Source organism: Lissotriton helveticus, chromosome 1_1 (assembly GCF_964261635.1).
Source record: "Lissotriton helveticus chromosome 1_1, aLisHel1.1, whole genome shotgun sequence".
Taxonomy (NCBI): domain Eukaryota; kingdom Metazoa; phylum Chordata; class Amphibia; order Caudata; family Salamandridae; genus Lissotriton; species Lissotriton helveticus.
In genome coordinates, this window is record NC_136057.1 from 1,447,527,955 (window position 1) to 1,447,548,566 (window position 20,612).

General features: G+C 48.6%; 1 protein-coding gene across 9 annotated transcripts in view; it reads left to right on the forward strand.

The window, feature by feature from the left end:
* KMT2D (lysine methyltransferase 2D) overlaps window positions 1-20,612 on the forward strand; it is a 1,543,965-nt gene that overhangs the window by 1,236,500 nt on the left and 286,853 nt on the right. For all 9 annotated transcript variants that reach the window (XM_078685770.1, XM_078685786.1, XM_078685782.1 and 6 more), the window contains 3 exons: window positions 13,811-13,898; window positions 14,502-14,571; window positions 14,756-14,988. In XM_078685770.1, the coding sequence (XP_078541896.1) occupies window positions 13,811-13,898; window positions 14,502-14,571; window positions 14,756-14,988 (391 nt within the window). The remainder of the gene's footprint in view (window positions 1-13,810; window positions 13,899-14,501; window positions 14,572-14,755; window positions 14,989-20,612) is intronic.

Sequence of the window (20,612 nt, forward strand, 5' to 3'; positions counted from 1 at the left end):
TCCTGTCCTCTCCGTCTTCTCACCTTAAAGACGGCCTTCCTGGTTGCCATCACCTCTGCCAGGAGAGTGAGTGAGCTCCAGGCTCTTTCTGTTAAACCTCCTTTCTTGTCCGTCCATCCTGACAAGGTGGTTCTTAGGACTAGGCCTTCTTTCCTGTTCAAAGTAGTTTCTGCTTTTCACATCGGGCAGTCCATCACCTTACCCTCCTTCTTCCCGCCTCCGCATCCTTCAAAAGATGAAGAGCGGCTCCATCGTCTGGACCCAAAACGTGCGCTTTCATTTTATATGGATCGCACACGCCAGTTCCGGGTGGATGACCAACTGTTTGTTGGCTACGTGGGTGAGAAGAAGGGAAGGGCGGTACAGAAACGAACCATCTCTCGGTGGGTCGTCCTGTGCATCAAAGCATGCTACTCTTTGGCTCGGAAGGAGCCTCCTGTTGGGCTGAGGGCCCATTCCACTCGGGCCACGGCGGCTACTACTGCCCTGGGCCGGGGAGTCCCTTTGCAGGACATTTGCCAGGCTGCTACGTGGGCCTCGCTGCACACCTTTGCGAGGCATTACTGCCTGGACAGTCAAGTCCGGAGGGACGGCTTCTTTGGCCGTTCGGTCCTCCAGGATTTTCTGGTGTAGGGTTGTATTGGTTCGCAGACCCACCTCCGGGGTTGGTATTTCTGGGGTATCTATTCTAAGGTAAGGAATCTAATACTAACCTGTTTCTTTCAGATGAACAAGTTACTTACCTTCGGTAACGATATATCTGTAAGAAACAGTAGTTAGTATTAGATTCCTTACCGCCCCACCCGTCCTCCCCGTTCTGCGAACTGATACCTAGGGTTAAGGACATCCCTTTCAGGGCCCTAGTTTCAAATGGCACCGGTGTTAGTTCTCACATGGCTCTGCGTGTTCTGGCGCGGAAAAGCTGTGTGCAAAGAACTGACGTCAGCGCGCGGAGGCGGCGTCTATATACTCCAGCGACGTCATCACGGCGCACGACGCCGACGACGCGGAGCCGCAGGGGACGCCTGCAGACGACGCCTACCGACGCGCAGGGGTACTGCTACGCAAAAGTTTCCGGATCCAGACTGACGCCTGGGGATATTCTAAGGTAAGGAAGCTAATACTAACTACTGTTTCTTACAGATATATCGTTACCGAAGGTAAGTAACTTGTTCAACTAAACACTATTATTCTAACAAGTCCTCAGTGAGGGCCATTTTGCCGTTTTAATCCTACATGGCTTGGGGTGTAAGTCCACTACACAGAACCTCCACCTTTTGGGAATCAGTGCTTCGGCATCTATTCAAAAGGCGATTAGTCTGAGGTTAGAAGTACTTTGTCTACCTTTTTCTGATGTATACTCTGTGAGAAGTTGGCCTGGTATATGATGTTCACTATTCTAGTGATCACCTTGCACCAGTCCAAACAACCCTTATGGTGATGGTTGTAAGTCAACCTTATAGACCATCCATCCTAGTGGTAGCGTGGACAGAACAGTCTTAGGCTAAAAGACTCTTGAGGGCGTGTAAAGCCAGCTGTTTTACCATATGTAACCCCTTGAATATCAAATGAAAGGACACCACACAGGATATATATAAAATATATATGTATGTATTTACTAACACACTCCTCTGAACTTTTTATGAGATCAGAGGCCAAAGCACATAACAAGATACTTAGTCAGAATATGTTAAGTTGCACAATTTACGGTTAGGCACTAGGGGCGAAGCAAACCATATATTAAGAAAGTGGTAGAAGTACCTCGCCACGAGAAAAGGAAAGGGCATAGGGAATCGCTGGGGCTATACTATCTGAACAATAGTTTAGGAGTAGGAGGCCCACAGGCGGCGCGTGCAGTGTCTATACACACACGCGTGAGTCAATGCAAAGTCAATGGGAACTTATAAGTTAGATTTAGAAGGATTTAGGACACTTCCGGTTTAGCTAGGAGGAAACAACTAAAAACCTAGACACTTGGATAGTCAATATCCTTGGGAGCACCGAAGTACTCGAGTTACCTCACCCGCGGACGGCGGGTGCATAGGTGTGAAGATGTGTCGGGTTTCGTCGTTGAATCCTATAGAGCCTTGAGGAAAGATGCTGCAGGCGACCAGGAGGAAGATGTCCGGGTGGATCGAGGATGAAGAGGACCTGAAAGCAGAGGGGACAGAGTCTGGGTCACTAGCCAGTAACCGGGTGGAACCAGGAAGGAACCAGACGACGTCAAGGAGCAATCAGGTGCTGTCTTGAAACCTGTCGTGGCAGCCACGCGGACCAGGAGGCGTCGACGACGACCAGGTGCTGGAGATGAGCTGTCCCACGAAGGTTCTCGCAGATGGAGGAGTCGACTTCCGGATTGGAGTCAACAAGCCTTGGCAAAGGCAACCCACGCAGGATTCAACAAAGGCTTCTGGTGCAGACCAGCAAGGTCTGGGGTGCCTCACCTTTGCAGGGAAGCAAGGGCCAGTCTGGAGCAACTAGACCAGCGAGGTGGTTCAAAAGGATTGTCGTCACAGAGGCTACTAGCCAACGGGCCGGCAACCGAACAACGTGTCGAGCAGAAAACAAGCAGAAGTGCCCCACGCAGAACTCGTGGAGTGTGGACGGCTGATCTTCGGTGCAGGTGGAGCTCGGGTTCGGGGTTTCTCAATCCCCAGCGCACAGCTTCGCTTCAGGAGCTGCACAGTTAGCAAGTTGCAGGCTTTCCAAGATGCCCGGTCCCACATGTCTCGTCGGCCTCCACGGATCCCAGCTATGCTGCAGTCGTGAAGAGAGGGTCAGAGAGGTCTGGAAGTCTGGGTCTTGTCAGGCTCTGTGCTCGGGTTCCGGCGGGAACGTCGACAAAGCAAGCTGTTGATTTGCTGGATGGTGCCTTTTTGCCCAGGGTGGTCACTCCTTAGCCACAAGGGAGATTCTTCAGTCTTCAGCTTTAGCAGAATGTCGAAGATCCAGAGTTTTGTGTCAAGTTACGGTTCAGGATTAATCTAAAAGTCTCAGGACTCAGCTCCTACCTTTATACAACTGAAAGGGGCTGGATTACTTTCTAGGTCCCTCCTATGGGTGGGACCAGGAAGGGGGGTGGTTACACCCCCTTTCCTTTGTCCAATTTCGCGCCAGAGCTGGGGCTGGAGTGCCCCAGCAACCGGTTTGAACCGGGGTAGGCATGGAGCACCTAGGGTGCTCCAGGCAGTGTCTCATTCTATTCAGCCCTCCCTTTCCCAATACACAAAGTCCTGTCTGGGGTGGTGCTCGCACCTCTCCAGGCAGGAAACCTATTGTCCAAACCTCCGTGACTGGAAGGACTCCCAGCAGCAGGAGGTCAGACTTGTGTCGGTGGCAGCAGCGTCCATTTTGTGACGCTGGGGCTCTGGGTAACTTTAACCGGGATAGTCAGCAATAACATGTCTTCTCCCTCTAGAAGGGTGGAATGCTACCCCCGTCGCCAGAATTGGTGAGGGGGTAGTATTCCAAAGCGTATGACACCTTACACGACATGTTTAGCTAAAGCCAAACCAAAGTTAGCATTTAACCGCGAGGTTCATAATGCACTTAAGAGTATATGGTATGGCAATATCATAGAACAGCTATAAGGACATGGTTCCGAAAGCTGCAGACAGGCTCAGCTCATGCTAGAGCACCATCTCACACATAACCAAGCACTCTGCCTCCAGGATTGTTAAGGCCTGCCATAGGAGTGACTTATAGGTTACTATGTGTCTATATATAAGTAGGTATAGGAATACCATACCTAAGCAAGGGGTGATTACACGACCTTGCCCCATCTGAGTGATCAGCCAGTTGTGTCTCTTTGAGTGGCTAGCCAGGGGTGGCATAATACATGCTGCAGTCCCTGGTAGGCCTTGGTTACACCTATGCCCTGAGTACCTAGGGTACACTTCTACAGGGGCTGACAATGTGAACCAATTCCCAATTGTGTATGTACCTAGAGTACATGGTGTAAATTTAGTGAGAGTGCATCTGGGCTGTGGGTCTGATTAGCAGGCCCACAGCCACATCTAAGTCGAAAACCAGTAAAGCATAGCAAAAAGTGGGGGTGACCATAGGAAGCAGACCATACTCTCCTACATACTCTAGCTGAGGTTTTCTCACCACCCAGCCTCTTCTCTGTTCTGTAGATTTGGCTTTAAGGGTTCTCCAATAGGCCCGTGCTAGTTTTGTGCACAGTATCACTACAGTGTTACGTTTGAGCCTCTCCTGAGGGTGTAGAATAGTTTGATGGAAATCTGAGATAATGGCAGAGGGGTCGTGCAGTTATACAGTTATACAGTTCTGAGTGATCACCTCCCGGGACACGCAGATGACAGTGCCACACACTGGTACGTCAGTAGATGCTTCGAATAGTTCAAGGTTCAGTTTGCCACCTGGCGGAATTCTAGAAGTGAAAAATCAGCAATTATAGTATCCGCCAGAAAGAGCGTTACCGAATGTAAAGTAACTTGTTCTTAGAGTGTAAGACCCTAGTTTCTCATGAGAACTGATTTGATTTTAAAGTGGAAACAAAAGGAGCATTGTTTCTCTAGTTAGTCTGTACCAGGTTTATAATATGCAATTTGAACTTTTGCACGGTAGTAATTGAAAAAGTGTGTTTATTAGTTCACATTTTCCAATCAATTTTGCAATTCCTCACCACCAATATATTAATACATGACTGAAGATTTTTATTATTGTGTGACTTAGCACCTAGCGTATAATGCTGGCTATGTGGAATTCTGATACTGGCTGTTCAGTAGTAGATGGTCGATTTGTGGTCAGATATAATGATGGGTGTTTGGCATGATGGTTGGACAAATAAGTTGCATTGCATTGCATCGTCTGTATAGGGCTTTATACCCCTTGCTCAGTACTGCAATCTGCTTTGGGTTCCTGGGCTCCCTCTTGAAATGCATGGTTAAAAAAGGTGTTTGTCCTTTGGCACTTGTGGGAGATGTTAAATGATCTATATATGTTGTGGCATTTCATGTATACATTGGGTGTCGGCGTCCTGACCCTTAACTGTGAAGTTTTTCAGAGCATGAGAGAATACAGTTCCACATGTGGATGTAAACAGCGCTGCGTTTTCAATTTCGAATACATTGCGGGGTACCACTGCCAGTTGCCTCTGTTCGCAGTTTCCATCAGGGTGCAGGGGCATGTAGGATGTGCCCCACCAATCAAATGCATGCACCGTGATCCAAAGACAAGCGGTGTAGCACTTCTGCGCCCCCCCTTCCCTCCGCACACACTTTTAAAACAAATTACGCTGGGAGATTCTACGATAATGTCTTCCAGGCCGTGGTAGTGTTTGTGGGCTTAATTCCCCTCACCCAACTCTGAGCTTGCCTTTGGTGGGGTTTTATCCAGCTATTGGGAGCTATATATATATATATATATATATATATATATATATATATATATATATATATATATATATATATATATATATATATATATATATATATATATATATATATATATATATATATATATATATATATATATATATATATATATATATATATATCGGCACTAGGAGGATTAACCTCATTGATATGATGGCACTCATCCTACAAACGGATAAACTGGGATCCACCATGACCGACAGCCAAGCAGTCGTTACACGTGTACTTTTATATGCAACCAACCCGAACCTTACAGCTGCCTAACATACGCGTACTTAACATCTTACAACCATGTTAATTTATGTAAATACCATGAACGGTGTCCGCCATTTTTATTATCACACTTTGTTTTTCATGTGAATTTGTAAAATGTGATGTAACCTATTTTTCCTAAACATGTCCAAAATGTTTGTTAACAAATGTACTATACAATTAATAGTAACCTTTCACAATTAATTTCATTTTGGTGACCAACAGAGAAAAGACATTGAAATGTGAATGTTTTCTATGTCTATGACTTTGTGTTATTTCACCTATATATACTTGCACTTTGGAGACGTGGGTCATGTGACCAAGACCACGGACGTGGTCGAAACGCGTTGTTCTTTCTGCACTGAATAAACCTTTTTGCTGCAACTGCTGTGGGCTCACTTGAATTCCTTGTCCGTGGAATCACCAGATCGCAATATGTATATATATATATATATCTCGTGTATGTTTAGTCTCCACCAAATCAGCCAATCTCAATTATTGAGTTTTGAAACCAGTTTCCGCAAGATGAGTGCAGATGGGGCATATTGGAATTAAAGGTTCGAGGCATGTGGGCTGCTGAATTCATATCTATAGCATAGATCGCCGCCTAGTGTTGGGTCCGGATGATTGCACATTGTTGTCCTGGAAGAGTCTTCGAAGTATCACGAGATAGGTGGCTCCTCCCCTGGACTACAGTGCGCATGGGCATCGACTCCATCCCCAGATTGTTTTTTTCCGCCATTGGGTTCGGATGTGATTTCGACAACTCCTGTTCGGAATCGTTATAGAACTTTTTCAAGGCCAAAAGGCCTTCTTCGGACCGTCGGTATTGTTTGCGTTCGGTGCCCGACTATATTCCAACTCGTCGAGTCGGATATCCGGGGGGTCGTGTGACTCTTCGGTGATCGAGGCCCAGTCGACGCAGCAAGACTTCGACGGCATGGAACGGAGTCCGTTCAAGAACTGTCCCGTGTGTGGTTCCAAGTACCCACACATTGACGTCCATCCAGTGTGCAACAAGTGCCTGTCGCCGGACCACGACGAGGCCAACTGTATGGCCTGTTCCAGGTTTCGATCGAAGAAAACGATCAAGATGCGGCGCGCCTCGAGGCCCAGCGATCGGCTCCAGCACCGGTGGACATCTTCGACGACGCAGAGGCAGACGAGCAAGAGCTTCACCTGCAGATTTCACCTCCATCGGGGGTAGTCGAGTCCGACTACGAGGCGGACGTCGAAGGCCAAGACCTAGAGGAAGTCGTCGATGAGGTAGGGGACGACGACAAAGCATTTGGGGCCATGGAAGATAGCTCGGAGGAAGAGCTATGCCCCGTTCGTACACTTACAAAGGCACAGGTCGAGGGATCGCCACACGGCCTTACCCAAGACCTTACACCAAGATCCACGGCCACGCCTTCCGGCCCGGCTACGGACACCTCAGCGGAGCCGCCATTATCTAAATCGAAACTGAAACCATCGGTGTCGACGAAAACAAAGATGGCCGAGGCGCCATCGAAACCGAAGACGTCTGCTCCAACATCGACGCCGTCGTCTTCGGAGGTCTCGAAGCCAAAGAAAGCTGTCGACCTGGCAAAGGTGCTGAAAGTGGTCAAGGAGCCAAGCTCGAAAAAGGCCGTCGAGCCGGTGTCAAGCAAGGCAGTCGAGCCGAAGTCCAAGAAGGCTGTCGAGCCTACATCAGGCAAGTCTGTCGAACCGCAAGGCAAAAGGCCTGTCGAGACGAAGTCGGCCAAGGGCGCAGAGCCACAATCTCGGGTCCCGACGCCAAAAGTCAGAGATGCCGATCCGAAGCAGTCAGCGAAGACGTCTACGGCCGGGGACAAAGATCGAAGCGCACCGGTCAAGGAAGCTCCTGCGCCTCGAACGGACAAGCAGAAGTCATCAACGCTCGGGTCTTCCCCTGGGGGCGGACCGAGGTCATCGGTCGGGTCGACGAAACCATCCGCTTCTTTTACGAAGCAGGTCTCGGACTCCCTCAGGCGAATTAAAGACAAGGCTTCAGCATCGGTACCGAGCACACCTTCCGCGCCGAAGCCAGCTGCCCCACCGAAGAAGACTTTGATGCCGATCCTCTACACGTTACCGCCTAAGGTGGCGCCGAAGGCCTTCGCACCACGGTCGGTGCCCAAGGACTCGGAAGTGTCGAAGCCAACTCACCCGGGTGGGAGTTTAAGTCATCGACAACCTTTATTAGAAGAGCGGTCGGAGCATTTCATCGATGCCGACACCGGGAAGCTCACGCTTTACAGGAGGAAGATAACATCACAGCCTTTGGAGTCATTTACAATTCCTCTAAAGCGCAAAAAGCCTGCACCAGAAGCTCCAGTCCTGGTTGAACAGATTCTTCCACAGACTATGAGGAGTGCAACACCTTCACCCACTTATTCTGATGGAGATGAAGGGGAGCAGGATGAGGAGTACAATTTTCCTGCAAACACAGAGCCTGATGTGCAACAGGACTCGTGGATGGACACAGGTGATCAAGGGGATCAGCACACAGTCCATGACCCTCAGATTTATAACGTGAAGACGTCTCCCACTGAAGATTCTGCGGCATTTAATGCCTTGATTGAGAGGGCAGCTACAAACCATCATGTGGAAATGCATGCTGACCCTGTGGAGGTTGACTTCCTTTTTGACACTTTCTCCACTGCTGAAAAAACTGTCAAAACTCTTCCAATGCTAAAAGGGGTCCTTAAGCATGCTGCAGACATTTTCAAGGAACCCACAAGGTCAAGGGTTGTCAACCCTAGAATAGAGAAAAAATACAGACCGGCACCTGGCGATCCAACCTACATAAAGGGCCAGTTGCCTTTGGACTCTTTAGTGGTCTCTAATGCCCGCAAACGGGCGAACTCGCAAACCACGGGTGAAGCTCCTCCCCCAGACAAAGAGTCGAAAGTGCTGGAGGCATCAGGGAACAGAGTAGCAGCTCAGGCGGCCAACATCTGGCGCATCTCAAACACGCAAGGACTGTTGACCAGATATGATACGGCACACTATGACACCCTAGAGCAGCTGATGCAACACCTTCCAGATCAGTTTAAAGAGGGAGCTGAAATGCTTATCCAGGAGGGAAAGCTCATCTCCAATGCTGCTATAAAGTGTGCGCTAGACGTTGCGGACACGGCAGCAAGGGCAATCAACACTAGTGTAATGCTGAGGCGTCAGGCATGGCTCCGCATCTCAGGGTTCAAGCCAGAGATACAGACTACTATCCTCAACCAGCCGGTTAACCCAGACAGGTTATTTGGTCCAGAGGTAGATACCACCCTGGAAAAGATCAAAAAAAGATACTGAGGCTGCCAAGTCCATGGGTGCTCTCCAGTCACAACAGTTTCGAGGGAACACTTTTCGTCGCTCAGGCAATCGAGGTGTTAACAGAGGACACATGTCGCAGCAGACGCCATTCAATAAGAGTGGGGCGCAATCCTCGTACACCAAGCAGGGTAGAGGTGGATACAGAGGAAACAGTGCCAAGGGTAGAGGCAGAGGCAACAACAGTTCCCGTTCCTCTGCCACAACCAAACAGTGACTCTCTGTCACTGCCCCCGACCATCCAACACCTGTCGGGGGGAGACTCCAACAGTTCCTGCCGGTCTGGAAGTCCATCACCACAGACAGGTGGGTCAGGAAACTTATCCAGTTCGGCTATTGTTTGGAGCTAACATCTTCTCCACCCAACATACCCCCAAAACAACGTCCTATGTCGGCAGAGCACTTGCACTTATTGCAGCAAGAAGTTCTTGTGATGCTGCAAAAAGGCGCAATAGAGCTCGTGCCAGTGGAGGAAGAAGGCACAGGGGTTTATTCCCTGTACTTCTTAATCCCAAAAAAGGACGGATCACTCAGACCGATTCTAGACCTACGCCCTCTGAACCAGTACATTCTTTCAGAACACTTCCACATGTTAACACTGCAGCAGGTTCTTCCATTGTTAAACCAGGGAGACTTCCTCGCAACCTTGGACCTCAAGGATGCTTACTTTCACATACCACTCCATCCATCCCACAGGAAATACCTCCGGTTCACCATCCACAACCGGCATTACCAGTTCAAGGTCCTCCCTTTCGGAGTGACCACTGCCCCCAGAGTGTTCACAAAATGTCTGGCGACAGTAGCGGCGCATCTCAGGAGACAGAGCATACATGTCTACCCTTATCTAGACGACTGGCTGGTTCAAGCAAAGTCGGCCCAGCAGTGCGCCGGAGACATGTCCCACACCATTCACCTCCTTCACAGTCTGGGGTTTTCACTAAACTATCCAAAGTCGCACCTGCAGCCAGCCCATGTGCGGCAGTATTTGGGTGCAACGATAGATACTCTGGCAGCCACGGCTCAGCCAAACCCAGTGAGAGTCGACAACATCCAGTCGCTCATACAAAGGTTCAGACCGCAACACTCACTCCCGGCGAGAGTGTTCATGCAGCTGATAGGCATGATGGCCTCCTGCATCTTCATAGTCCCGCACGCACGGTTGCATATGCGTCCGCTCCAAGAATGCTTGGCACATCAGTGGACTCAGGCTCGAGGACAGTTGAAAAACCTAGTGTTGGTGACCGGTCGGGCATACAACTCTCTGCATTGGTGGAATCCACACAACCTTTGCAAGGGCCGACCGTTCCAAGAGCCTGTGCCACAGATTATCCTAACAACGGACGCATCTCTCCAGGGATAGGGAGCTCATGTGCTCCACTACACGGTGCAGGGACTATGGACGACGCAGCAAAAGAAGATGCACATCAACTACCTAGAACTGATGGCAATCTTCATGACACGCAAGTCCTTCAAAGTACATCTGTGCAACAAAGTCGTGTTGATCCGGACGGACAACATGACAGCCATGTACTACATCCAAAAGCAGGGAGGTACACACTCTCCACAGTTGTCTCATCTGGCTCAGAGCGTGTGGAAGTGGGCCATTCAGAGGAACATCTTCCTCATGCGGAACACCTCCCGGGCAAGGACAATCAGATGGCGGATCTGCTCAGCAGATTCAGCCACCAGATGCACGAGTGGGAGTTACATCCATCAGTACTCCGCCCGTACTTCCAGCAGTGGGGTCATCCAGAGATAGACCTGTTTGCCACAAGGGAAAACGCAAAATGCCAAAGCTTTGCCACCAAGTTCCCTCACCCACAGTCGCAGGGCAATGCGATATGGATGAACTGGTCAGGCAGATTTGCGTACGCTTTTCCCCCAGCACCTCTCATACCGCTGGTGGCACGAAAGCTAAAGCAACACTCGATGACGCTCATCCTGGTTGCTCCAACGTGGGCACGCCAACCATGGTACACCACGTTTCTAGAACTCTCCGTGGTACCGCATCAAAGGCTGCACCTCACACCCAGGCTCCTGACGCAGAACCATGGCGACATTCAGCATCCAGATCCACAACAGCTCAATCTGGCGATCTGGCTCCTGAGGTCTTAGAGTTTGGCTACCTTAATTTGCCTCCTGAATGCATGGACATCATCCGGGAGGCAAGAAAGCCCACTACCAGAGCTTGCTATGCGGCAAAATGGAAGCGGTTTGTCATTTACTGTACAGACCACAATATCAACCCGCTAGATGCATCCATTCCTAATATCATCTGCTATTTGTTACATCTTTACAAATGCAATCTAGCATATGCTTCCATTCGGATACACTTATCCGCCATAGCGGCTTATCTCCAAAACAGGCAGCATCTCTCGGTTTTCAGGGTGCCTGCCATAAAGCATTCCTGGAAGGTCTGAAGCGAGTCATCCCTCCCAGGACCCCATCAGCCCCTGTGTGGAACCTCAATGTGGTCCTCACCAGATTAATGGGTCCCCCATATCCGGGGGGGGGGGGGGGGTGAAATTTAAGCGCATATCCCAGGCTCTGAGAACGCTGCTCTGGGATGGGGGAAACCCTAAAATATCCTTACGCAAGCTCACACGAGGGGTGTACGATGGGGGCTGGCCCTCCCAGACGTGCAATTGTATTACTGGGCATCCCAGTTTCTGGTCATTAATGACTGGACATTCGGGGCACGGTCTCAACTGGCCTATAGGGTCGATAGATACCCCATGCCCTCGCACACGGGGGTGGTGCTCCAATGCTGGAGGGAGGCCAACAAATGTCTGGGGTGGGCTGACACTTATGGGTAGGACCCCGCAGTTGTCTGGGGATCAGCTGGCGGAGGTAAAACGACTTACTGGCTTTGGAGGCTGGAAACGGATCGGGATTGAATATCTGGGAGATGTATGGAAGGGGGATGCCCCTAGATCCTTTGACTATCTCTAGAATGAATATCAAATGCATGAATCCCAGCATTATCATTATCTGCACCTCATGCATGCCCTGCGCACGCATGTACGTGCAGGCACTTCGATCCCGGAATATTAGCCCATGGAGGACTGGCTCCTATTAGATCATATCTTGGAGAAACCCACGGCCACTATTTACCGCAAACTCATAAATAACATGCCGGACCCCCTGGTGTCTTTGAGAGCTAGATTGATGGAAGATATTGGTGAGCTGGAAGATAGCAACTGGCCGGACGCCCTGCAGAGCCCATGTGAAGTGGCCATAAGGATTAGTTTCCGCCTGGTTCAATTGAAAATTCTGCAACGGGTGTATTACCCGCGCACTCACCTGTTTGCATGGGGCAGGAGTCTGTCCCCATTGTGCACGAGAGGGTGTCGAGAGGAGGGTTCCTTTTTCCATATTCTTTGGGACTGCCCATACATTGTGCCGTTTTGGTCCAGGGTAGCGCAGACTATGGCAACAGTAGTAGACTCCCTGGTCCCAGTGGAGCCTAGGTGGCTCCTGTTGATGGTCAAGGGCACAACGGACTGGTCAAGATACAATGAAATCTGGTTGGCCTTGGCGGCTCGGGTGGCCAAACGGAATATCGCTAGTGCTTGGGGGGTGCAGGAACCCCCACAATGGGACCAGTGGCAGTGAGACTTGGATTGGTATCAGAGGGCGGAGGAGACAGTATACAAGGCAAGGGGTAGTGTTAAGAAATGGAAGGTCTGGGTTCCCTGGCGTAAATACAGAGCCATGAAGGGGGGGGGGGGGGGATAGGATTGATGATGGTTGTTGACCTATAGTGCTCAACTGCAGGTTTTTGTATGCAAATGTATTGTTATCCTTGCACATGCCATTTAGGCACTGCCTTGTATCTCTTGAGTCACTGAGCAAAGTTAATAAAAAGATTTATTTAAAAAAAAATACTCCCATCAGTGATGCAAATTTGAGTTTTATCCCTAAGAAATCAATAAATGGCTGCTTGGAAAAAGAGGGAGTAAATTACTCAACTTCAAAACTTTGCTGCATCCTTGGGCTAGCTGCACGTGCTGCATTGTCTCCAGATTGCCAGACCAGCATGCAATGTAACAGTGTGACTGCATTAAGTACATTTTAAAATCACTGTACTGCCATCCATGTTGAATTCGGGATCAAATTAAGCACTCCACTACTACAGTTTTTGGAACTGTATATGCCTAAGCTTACCCCTTGGCCTCTAACCGAATACAAAACTGGGTGCCCACTATAACACTCTTTGCTCAGCGTTACCCTTAGAGTATTTGCTGCAGAAGTACAATCAGAAAAGGCTTTTAATGAAACATTTGGAGTACTAGTGTGCAAATGTTGAAACACTATCATTCCACCACATTGGGCACAATCACAGCTTTGGGACTGCTGAAAGCCAACCTGTTTATGCATGCAGTTGCCTTAACTGCAAATTTGAAATGCATTGAATATGTAATATCACAAAACCAACTCTCCACACACTGAAAGCATCCTACCCTTTAGATTAACTGTCATCCATTCAGCATCATAATCAAGCAACTTCCCACAGTAACCGAAAGAGAATCATTGCTCTGTTATGGATCCTATTAAAACCTGTTAATTTTATTACATATATTTTCTAACTGTCTTGATGAGTAAAATGTGCTCTGAAGTGGGCCCTGAAGTTACGTTATGGTGCAGTGCAGTTGTAAACACCTGATGGCAATTTCCGATTGTTGCCCCCGTATTAAATACATGAGCTGCTGTTGCTGCTAAAGGCTGTTGTTCTGTTTGCATATTTTATATTGATATACGTTCAGAACAAAGGTTGTGCTATCAGTATATATTTACTAATGCCACTTTCATTTTACTTTCTGAAGGCAACAAGTTTCTCTGCTCGCCCAGCGGTTATCTGGGGCTCCAGGATTGAGTGAAGTTCAGAACCATCTCCCTTCAGGAATCAATCAGGTGTGTGCAGAAGAGGTGCAGTAGTGAGACGCTGTTAAGTTTTGGGAGGCCCAGAAGCAGGGAACATTGGTGAATGCAGTGAGTTACAGGTGTGAATCACTGCTCAATAGTTGTAAGACTTTGGCATTGGCTTCAGTGAAGAATAGTGTGGTAGTGGGATACTCCTGTAGATAGGAGAGTCATGTGAATGGGACAATTGGGTGGAGGGGAATGTAGTGGTCTGGAAGAGGGTGCTGAGCAGGTGTGGGGCATTCTGAATGTGGAGTATTAGTGCTTCCCTCATGTGAATACAGATGCGTGACAGATACTTGTGTGAGAGCCATAGAGGTTTGAAGTGTTGTATACTCTGGTCAGTGTTGATGTGTTGGATAGGAGTACTCGCATTAGTAATAGGGTGCTGAGACCTAACAGGCAGTGATGTAAGTCGAAGTAAGGGTGTAGGAGACTGCAGTATAGAGGTGGTTGGGTGATTTAGGGATAGTGACCTTTTCAGAAGGCTTATAGATGCCTTAGATTAATACATTTTGTGCTGCTTTCTTAGTCTAAAGTGTTGTGTTGCATATTCATCATTGCCATGCTAAAATTCAATATTAAATATTATAGGAAAGGTGCAACACAGATCCAGTACCACAGGCTCGGCCAAACCCGCCAACGTTTGCACAAGGGGTTATCAGTAAGTATGTCATACCACAACAAATGTTATGTTATATTGTATCTAATTTTTCCATCATGGATCAAATACTTTGTGCAAGAATATTGGAATGCAGGTTGGCCTGTTAAGGCAATACAGTGCTTCTCTTGGTGCACATAGTTTTTGTCTCCTTTCTGACACCCATTCTCGGCTTTTCTTGCTACAGATGAGGCAGACCAACGTCAGTATGAGGAATGGTTGTATCATACCCAACAACTCCTGCAGATGCAGCTGAAAGCCCTGGAGGAACAGATTGGTGTTCACCGCAAGTCCCGAAAGGCTCTTTGTGCTAAGCAGCGTACAGCTAAGAAAGCAGGCCGTGAATTTCCAGAGGCAGAGGCTGAAAAGCTGAAACTGGTCACCGAGCAGCAGGGCAAAATTCAAAAACAGTTGGATCAGGTAGGAGATTTGGTCGTGTGATTTGGCTGCAGTTTAGATCAGGTCATAAGCCCAGCAGAATGTGTGGACTGGGTCAGATTTTCAACTATCTTGTGTGGCACTGTAAGGGCTTGGGTCAGGGAGGTCAGCTAGCTAGCTGTTTATAGGGATGAGATATTGGTCGGGATGGTGGCCTGGCATGCTTGTCCTAAGGTACAAAGCATCATGGTCTGGACATTGATGGAAGGTCATGTGAAGGTTTGATGGCCGAGCCATATAGGTTACCTGATGAGACACAAGGGCTGGCTAATGTGGGTAAGAAGGGATGTTAAGCTGAGCAGATATCAAACATCTGGTTTATGTGAGAGTGCAATGAATGAATGCATCAGGTCAGTGATGTGTGTTCTTCTCAAGGTGCAAGGAAAAGGTTAGAGATGCGATTGATTTGGTGATATTGGAGCATGCTTCATGTCTCTAACATCTGAAGGCTTGAGAGCTGTGCCATTGGTTACATGGTGGGAGGGCTGTGTGTAGGTGTGGCAGATTTGTGAATTATATAAGGGTGTGGTTTGTGTAAGAAAACTGGCTTTTTCCATCTAGAACACGGCTGTTTTGCCCCGATTTTGACTGTTGGTACTGGGGTACCGACTCAATGTGTTGAGCCCTGCTAAAACGAAATCCGTGCATGTTCTCTGACCCTTAAAATAGTGCATATCTTAATTGACTTCTCCTAATTAGCATAGCCTAACTTACTTTAAGACCCTAGGATATGTAAGTAGGGGTACCCAGGGCCTGTATGTTAGTGTCCCCCTAGGGACTGCAGGAGCTGTTGTGCGACCCTGAGTAGGACAAGATTAGACCTGGCTCCCAGTCTGCCACTGCAGACTGGAAGGACAGTTTAAAACTGCTCACTCAACTTAGCCATTTAATGTAATGGCAAAGCTCAAACCTCCCATTGTAATGTATGTAAGTCACCCCTGTGGCAGGCCTGATGAGCCCTAAGGCATGTACTTTTACATTCTTCAGCAACAAAAAGCCTAAATTGTCGTTTTTACTGTGGAAAGGCTAGTAGCCCTATTGACCAGTGCAGGGTTGCAGGCTAGTACCCCAGCCCGGCTAACTTATGAGTCTGACTGATAAGGTTGGTACTGTTTGGTATGAAACTAATCAGTGCATTAAATCTGGTTTAATAGTTAAATCTAATTTAATGTCACCAGTCGACCAAGTGCAACTTTAGAAGTTGCCACTTTAATTGCCAAAAGTTTCCGATCCCATTTACTGAAATACACAGGTCTTATCCTGCAGACAGCTTTCTGCCCTCCTGGGGAAACTTACTAACTACTTCTAGTAAAGGACATTATAGGGCCCTACATGGGAGAGAGATGTTCTCTTCCAGATGATCCTCATCAATAGTCATAAGCACTGAATATTCCCGCCCATGTGTGGAGACCCCGGAAATAATAAAAATGATATATGAAAAACATATATATACAGATATATATATATATATATATATATATATATATTCTCATACCAATGCAGCTTCCATCTAGGATGCTAAACAAGAGGGCAAGTAGCACTTGAACTCTGTTTTTTTAATGAGTAAAACTCATGAAGAGTATACTGCAAATAAAGTAGATATTGTTAGCCTACAGGCTGCATTGTAAACCAATAGCATAGAAAATGAAAGCATTTTCACACAAACTGGCACCGTGCATTTAAGGCAGCCTAGCTTCCCATTATGCCACAGGGGTTACAGTTTGGTAAGTTATTCTTTACGGCTCCTTCAGCCAGGACCCTGGTTTTTCAGCTCTTCCTTTTTGACTTTCTGTCAAAAAATATCTCTACAATTCTGGTTTTTCTGCTTACACAACATTTTTTTGCCTTAGAGTGAAAGGGACACCTTTTTTGAGTTCCAAAAGAGGTTTATTTTCTTCAGGAATGCCGCCTTTATTCGACCCTTGCCCTGCCTGTGGCAAGAAGGATGCCAGATCAGATACACATCCTGTGTGTATTCTCTGCCTCCATGAGTCTCACTCTTCTAACAACTGCCATCATTGTAAGAAGTTGTCGAGAAGGACCATCCAGGACAGAGAGAGGATTTGACTTTATGGACTCTCTGAAAGAGACAGGTCTCCTGTGAAGCAGCAGAAGTAGAGAATTCTGTTGACGTCGAGAGAAAAAGTACCGACCTGTTCTCCGTCCACGTCTGGATCGACGTCGAAGCTGCCGACGACGAAGAAATCGGTGTCGAAGACTTCAGTGATGCCGTTGCATCATCAAACATCAACAACGAAATAGTCGATGAAGGTAACCGGTCCTCCTTTGATGTCAACCAGGCGACGTTCATCGTCGAGAGAGAAGTCTCCGTCGACGCTGTGTAGGCGATTGACGTTTACGCACCTCACTCCGTCGTCGCATCGACGTCGAGGCACGTCACTCCGTCGTCGCCTTGTCGGCGATCGACGTCGAGGTGCAGGTTTCTGTCTAGATCAATCCAGAGATCTTAGATGTCGAGGCACAGGACACAACCTTCGGCGTTGAGGCAGAAGTCTCCGTTGAAGCCAGGCCAAGGATCATCGACGTCTATTCACCACACTCCATCATCGACGTCGAAGCAGAAATCTCCGTCGAGGTCTGTGCAAAGATCTTCGACGTCGAGGCAGATATCTCTGTCGTCGGCAGTCCAGCGCCGGTCGATGTCGAGACACCAGTCTTCAGAGCAGGGACAGCGGACTTCGAAGCATGGCACTCCGTCGATGTCGGGTAGACGTTTAACGTCGAGAGAACGTCCGGCTGCAAGGTTAAGTCCCCCTGCCAAGAGGAGAAAGTCAACGTTGAGACAAATGTCTCCGTTGAGACGACAATCGGTGCAGAGGCGCTCCAGATCGGAGTCGAGGCACCCATCCAAAGAAGCGTCACATCCAGTAAGCCTGTCCTCGTCACCATCACCGACATATAGAACAGGCTCTCCCAGTTCTCACCGCGGATCAACGTCAAGATCTCCAGAAGTGGTGATCTCGACGTCCAGCGTCCGGGGCACACCAAGATTCCCCAACCAGGCCAGCACAAGAAGAGGAGCGCTCCCCCCGCACAGTCTCCTGAGGGGCGAGAGGGGCACAGATCGCCTTCCATCCATCTGTCACCACGATGGAGCAGACCGTTGCATCACTGGTCCACGGCTACAGCCACAGGGGAGCAGCATTACTCGAGCCCTCTTCACAGATCTCCAAATGGCTCGTCTGGTACAGGCTGTGGATAGAGAACGCTCTCCTTCAAGAGTCAGAACTCGCAGCCGCACTCCTGCGTACTCGCACAGAAGGTCTAGATCTAGAAGCAGGAGGAGGACACACAGGTCTCCAAAGACTCTACATCAAAGGGCAGCATCTAGACCTCTACTACCATTAGTTCTAGGCTTCTTAGAGCTAGTGATGGACATCTCTCTCACACCGGTGAGTGTTTAGACCGCTCCAGCGAGAATCTTAAAGTACCGCTCACCAGAGGACGATCCACTCTTCCTTATAGAGTATCCTCCCCTGGATTCTGTCATAATTGCTGCGGCAAAGAAGACCTTTGCTGTCAATTCCTCCTTTACTGTTCCACCAGATAAGACGAGTTAAACACAAGATTTGTGGGGAAGGAAGGTTTGTGGCACTTCTGCCTCTACGTTGAAGGTCTCCAACGCATTGGCTCTCCTGGGCCTCTAAGATAGATCTCTGTGGGACTCACTTCAGAGATTCACTGAGAAATTGCCGCAGGAAGACCGCAAAGATTTTGAAGAAATCTTACAAGAGGGCAGCTTGGTGTCTAACCAGGTTATCAATGCTGCGGCTGATGGGGCTATCCTTTTGGCTCATGCTTATGCGCATGGGATATGCGCAAGAGGAACATCTTGGTTCTGACTTACAGCGCTCAAGCCAGAAGCGCAGTCCCGAATCCTGAATCTTCCCTTCTCCGGTTCCTCTCTGTTCGGGGCTCACACTGAAGAAATGTCCCGGATGAAAACAGAGCTGGAAATACTGAAAGCGGTGGGACTCGAGAAAAAGAAGGAATTCCTCAAGAGATTCAGGCCTTACAATCGGCGATCCTCCCAACAGAGGGTTCAAACACCTCATTGGCAGAAAAATCAGGATCAGCAAGGTCAATAAAGATCTCAGTATCGGGGCAGACGTTCCTCCAGAGGAGAAGCAAACCAGCGTCCAGGTAACAACTCCGCCAAGACGCAGACAAAGCAATGAGTGCCCACTTCCCCTCTTGCCGTTCACCACTCCAGTGGGGGGGAAGTTTTGCAAATCGTCTCAAAGAGGTGGCGAGCTATCGGTACTCTACGTTTTCAACACCATAATCCCTCCAGTTCCATCACTGTGTCACCAACTGAAGCTCTTACAGAGAGCACTTGCCGCCCCTCTCAAAAAGTCAGCCATCAAGAAGGTGCCAGTATCTGAGGGAGGAGGGGTTTACTCAAGATACTTCTTGGTAAAGAAGGGTCGAAAGGAAGAATACAGACCCGTTCTGGGCCTGCGGACACTCAACCGATCAATCAGAAAGGGGAAGTTTCACATGTTGGCGCTCCATCAAATATATCCACATCTCAGGCAGGGAGATTTGATGTGTTCGCTGGATCTTCAAGATCCTTACATTCACATTCCGATCAATCAGCATCACAGACAATACCTCAGATCCTCTCATTACCAGTTCAAAGTACTGCCCTTCGGGTTGAAGTCGGCCCCCCGGGTGTTCACAAAGTGCATGGCGGTAGTGGCAGCCGCACTGTGACGCAGAGGCATCTTCGTGTACCCGTACTAGGACGACTGGCTCTTGAACGGTCCTTCTCCAAACACCGTGAGGAGTCATTTTCTGAACTATCTCGAACTTTGTCACCGGCTGGTCCTACATGTGAATTTTGACAAATTGACTTCACTGCCAACTCGGAGGATACATTCTTGGGTGCTCTGCTAGAATCCAAGGTAGGAAAAGTGTTTCCTTCGGAGGAGCAACCGTGTTCCATCTTACAGAAATGCAAGCCGGTTTTGCGCAACGGAAGGCTGCCTGTTCGGATTGCCTCCCTGTTGGGGTCGATGGCATCATGCATCCTCCTGGTTCCCAGTGCCAGACTACAAATTTGTCCTCTTCAGTAGGATCTGGAGGACAAGTGGGACCAACAGACAGCTTGCTGGGACGAAAAAATAAGTCTGTCAAACACAGCAAGAGCTTCCATCCCTTGGCGGATGAAAAAAGAATATACAAGTCGGAATTACCTTTCATCAAACTCAGGGCTGGGGAGCCCACATGGAGTCTCTCCAGACTCAAGGTTTATGGTCACCAAAAGAGCGATCCTACCACATCAACATGCTGGAGCTTAGGGCAGTTCACCTAGCTCTCAAGGCTTTCCTCCCCTCGATTCAGGCAAGTTCGATCTTAGTACAGACAGACAATGCCACCACCATGTATTACCTGAACAAACGGTGGAACTCGCTCACTGGAAGCTCAAGTTCTCTGGCATTGACTCCTGGCACGGTATCTGTCAGTCACAGCATTCCACCTTGCAGGAGAACAGAACGAGAGAGCGGACGCTCTGTCGTCACTTGGAGGACAAAGAAGACTGGGTTCTCAACGACAAGGTCATCAAAGGCATTTTCCAGTTG